Here is a 2,577-nt window from a genome sequence, read left to right as displayed (position 1 = left end):
GTATCGGGAAACACACGCGGTCGCTAGATTATCTAATGTCCAACAAGAACTTGTATTAAAATAGTAAAGAAAAAAGATAGATTAATATGAAAATTTAAAAAACTACAAAAAAAAAAATGCTCGAAAGAAATAAGTTGTATTGGCACTATTTTAATTGGAACACTCATCATTTCTCTTTTATTTGCATTGAAATTGTATTTTCTTTGGTGAAATTTTTCATGTAATTGGATAAACAATTAAGAATCTACAAATATAATTATTTTTAATTCTAATATGTTAGTGGTAATTAACGAATATTAAAATAAATTTATGATAAGAAAATCCAAAAAAAATCACTTATTAATTGTGAATGTGGTCTACTCCCAAGATTCCCTGAGACCTTAGAACCTCTCAATTTTGCCATACTAAGAAAGTGGATGATGAAAAACACTTCCGTGGAACACTTCCTTTTAGACTACTCGACTCTACCCGCTCTCAATTCCCTAGCATATATCACACTTCCAATCTTCTTGACTTACAAATCCAATCCAACTATAATGATCTTGGAGTCCTTCTTTCCCTTATTTTTTATCATAGAAACAAGATTTTGAAGAATCACAATTAGATTTTTTTTCTTTTCTTGAGGTTAACTAGACAGTATTGGTCTTAATGGACATTAATCATCATCATCATCATCATTTTTTTAATAAAAAACTTTTAATTTTGAGAAAAAATTTAAAATTTATAAATATTTTTATGTTAACTTATAAAATAATAAAAATAAAATTATGATAGTGAACCAAAAAAATACATTAATTGTTTACTTATAATACTGTTTATATTAATTTTTTAAACAAAACTTAAAAAAAATTAAATCTCAATTTTGATAGTTAAATGAACATTAAAATATATTTATTTTCATCAAATCCAAAAATACAGTTATATCAATTATTACACTCATAAATTAGAGGAAATTAATTCTCAATAAAATTATTGATAATTCTCAATAGTCACCTATGTTTTAGAATTGAATTTCATCTCGAAGTCCATTGTAAAAATAAATAAATGGTGAAACACCGATCCCAGTCTTAAAAACCACACTTCAACAATGAAGTTTTTTTATATAATTGCAAAGACTGTAATTGCAGTGGTTCTAGCAAAATCTTGACAAATATAGAACTACTAAAATCTACAGATGTAGTAATACAAAATCATAAGCCCCAAACTGGTAATCTGCCAACTGAAAGCTACAAATCTAGTGCTGTAAGAGAGGTAAACACAAGGATCTGAGCAACCCCATGGGAGATGCCCCTGCTATCTTTCAAATTGACAAATAAGAAGAAAAAATGCAGTTATCAGGGAAAGTCCCCTGCCCCATGTAAGCAAAGACAGACAAGAAGAAAAACTGCAGTTATCAGAGAAAGTCCACTGCCCCATGTAAGCAAAGACAGACAAGTCATGGAATACATAATTTATAGACTCTCATTTCAACCTTTATGCTCAGAAGGGGCCAACGGAACGAGGTTAGCGTGCTACAGGAAAAAAGTAGGAAGTGAAACCCTAAATGGCAATACCTGTAATGTATCCGCCCTAACCTCCACCTCTTCCTTTTGCCCTGTCTCGTCTCTGTTCAAACTACTCGACAACGTTACAGGACTCGAACCCGAGACCGCTGAAAGGCCGCCGTGAGTTGAAATGTTTGCAAGAAGAGTAGGTTCTGCACATTCTTCATCAGATTTCGCCCTGAACAAATGGGATACCAGGAGCGCTACAGTCGCCATTACAGTCGGCCCCTCACAATAATAATTGTTTCTATGTTTATCAGTAATAGACAGTGCAGTGGGAGAAAGTACAGTAGTGAATGTATAAGAAGAAACGAAGTGTATGAAGTTCAGGCTCTCGGCAGGGAAGCACCAGGGTTTGAGATTTATTTTCAACTGTGCGCCCGCCCAGGGGTTTTATTGTTTGTCCCGTGGGCTGGCAGAGGGTGGTTTCGGCTAAGCGATGGCCTATTCTTTTGAATTAAATGTGATAGGGCTGTTTATCAAGAAACATGATTACAGATACATGAAATACTGAATCAATGATATTTTAGTCATCCATTTGAGATCTTTAATGCTTGTGGACAATCCTATGTAATGACACCTGGTAGGTAGTTGACTATAAGCAAAATAAAGTTTCAATGGTCTGGCACGGCCTGTTGAACAAATGAAAAGCCAATGTTTGAACTTCAATGACATGGTTGTTGGTCGTTCAACTATTAAAACCCACCTGCATTTAGGTGAGGAGGATAGATGGAATTTATTATAAACTTTTGGTGATGATGAGGTGGAGATAGATGGGATTTGATGAGTTGCAGATAGATGGGATTTGATTAGGAATTCTAGTGACTATGCACAAAAGTTTTAATGAATAATAAGTGAGGTGTTTATGTTTAATTTGAATGGGAGTTGTTTTTAGTGTATTTTTTGGAAGTTTTTTAGTGAATTTTTCTAGTCTAATTTCTCTAAAATCTTACAGGAATTTATTGAAATCACAAGCTTGGGTAAACCCTACGCAATAGAAGTGCCCTAAGGGTTTTTTATGGTGTTGAATCCA

The 2,577-nt window shown here is 33.4% G+C and overlaps 1 protein-coding gene across 1 annotated transcript; it reads right to left on the bottom strand.

Annotated features, from left to right (window-relative positions):
• Positions 1–1,067: 1,067 nt before the first annotated feature.
• On the bottom strand, positions 1,068–2,064 carry LOC149164088 (uncharacterized). The gene has a single exon (XM_089430852.1). It carries the CDS (start codon positions 1,758–1,760, stop codon positions 1,512–1,514), a length of 249 nt encoding a protein of 82 aa, XP_089286978.1. The 5' UTR covers positions 1,761–2,064; the 3' UTR covers positions 1,068–1,511.
• Between the last annotated feature and the right edge of the window lie 513 nt (positions 2,065–2,577).

Source organism: Pinus tabuliformis, chromosome 5_1 (genome assembly GCF_031772625.1).
Source record: "Pinus tabuliformis cultivar Carrire ecotype Pingquan chromosome 5_1, CPIR1, whole genome shotgun sequence".
NCBI classification, from domain to species: domain Eukaryota; kingdom Viridiplantae; phylum Streptophyta; class Pinopsida; order Pinales; family Pinaceae; genus Pinus; species Pinus tabuliformis.
The sequence above is the reverse complement of the archived record's forward strand: the minus strand, read 5'-3'. Positions and strand labels throughout refer to the sequence as shown.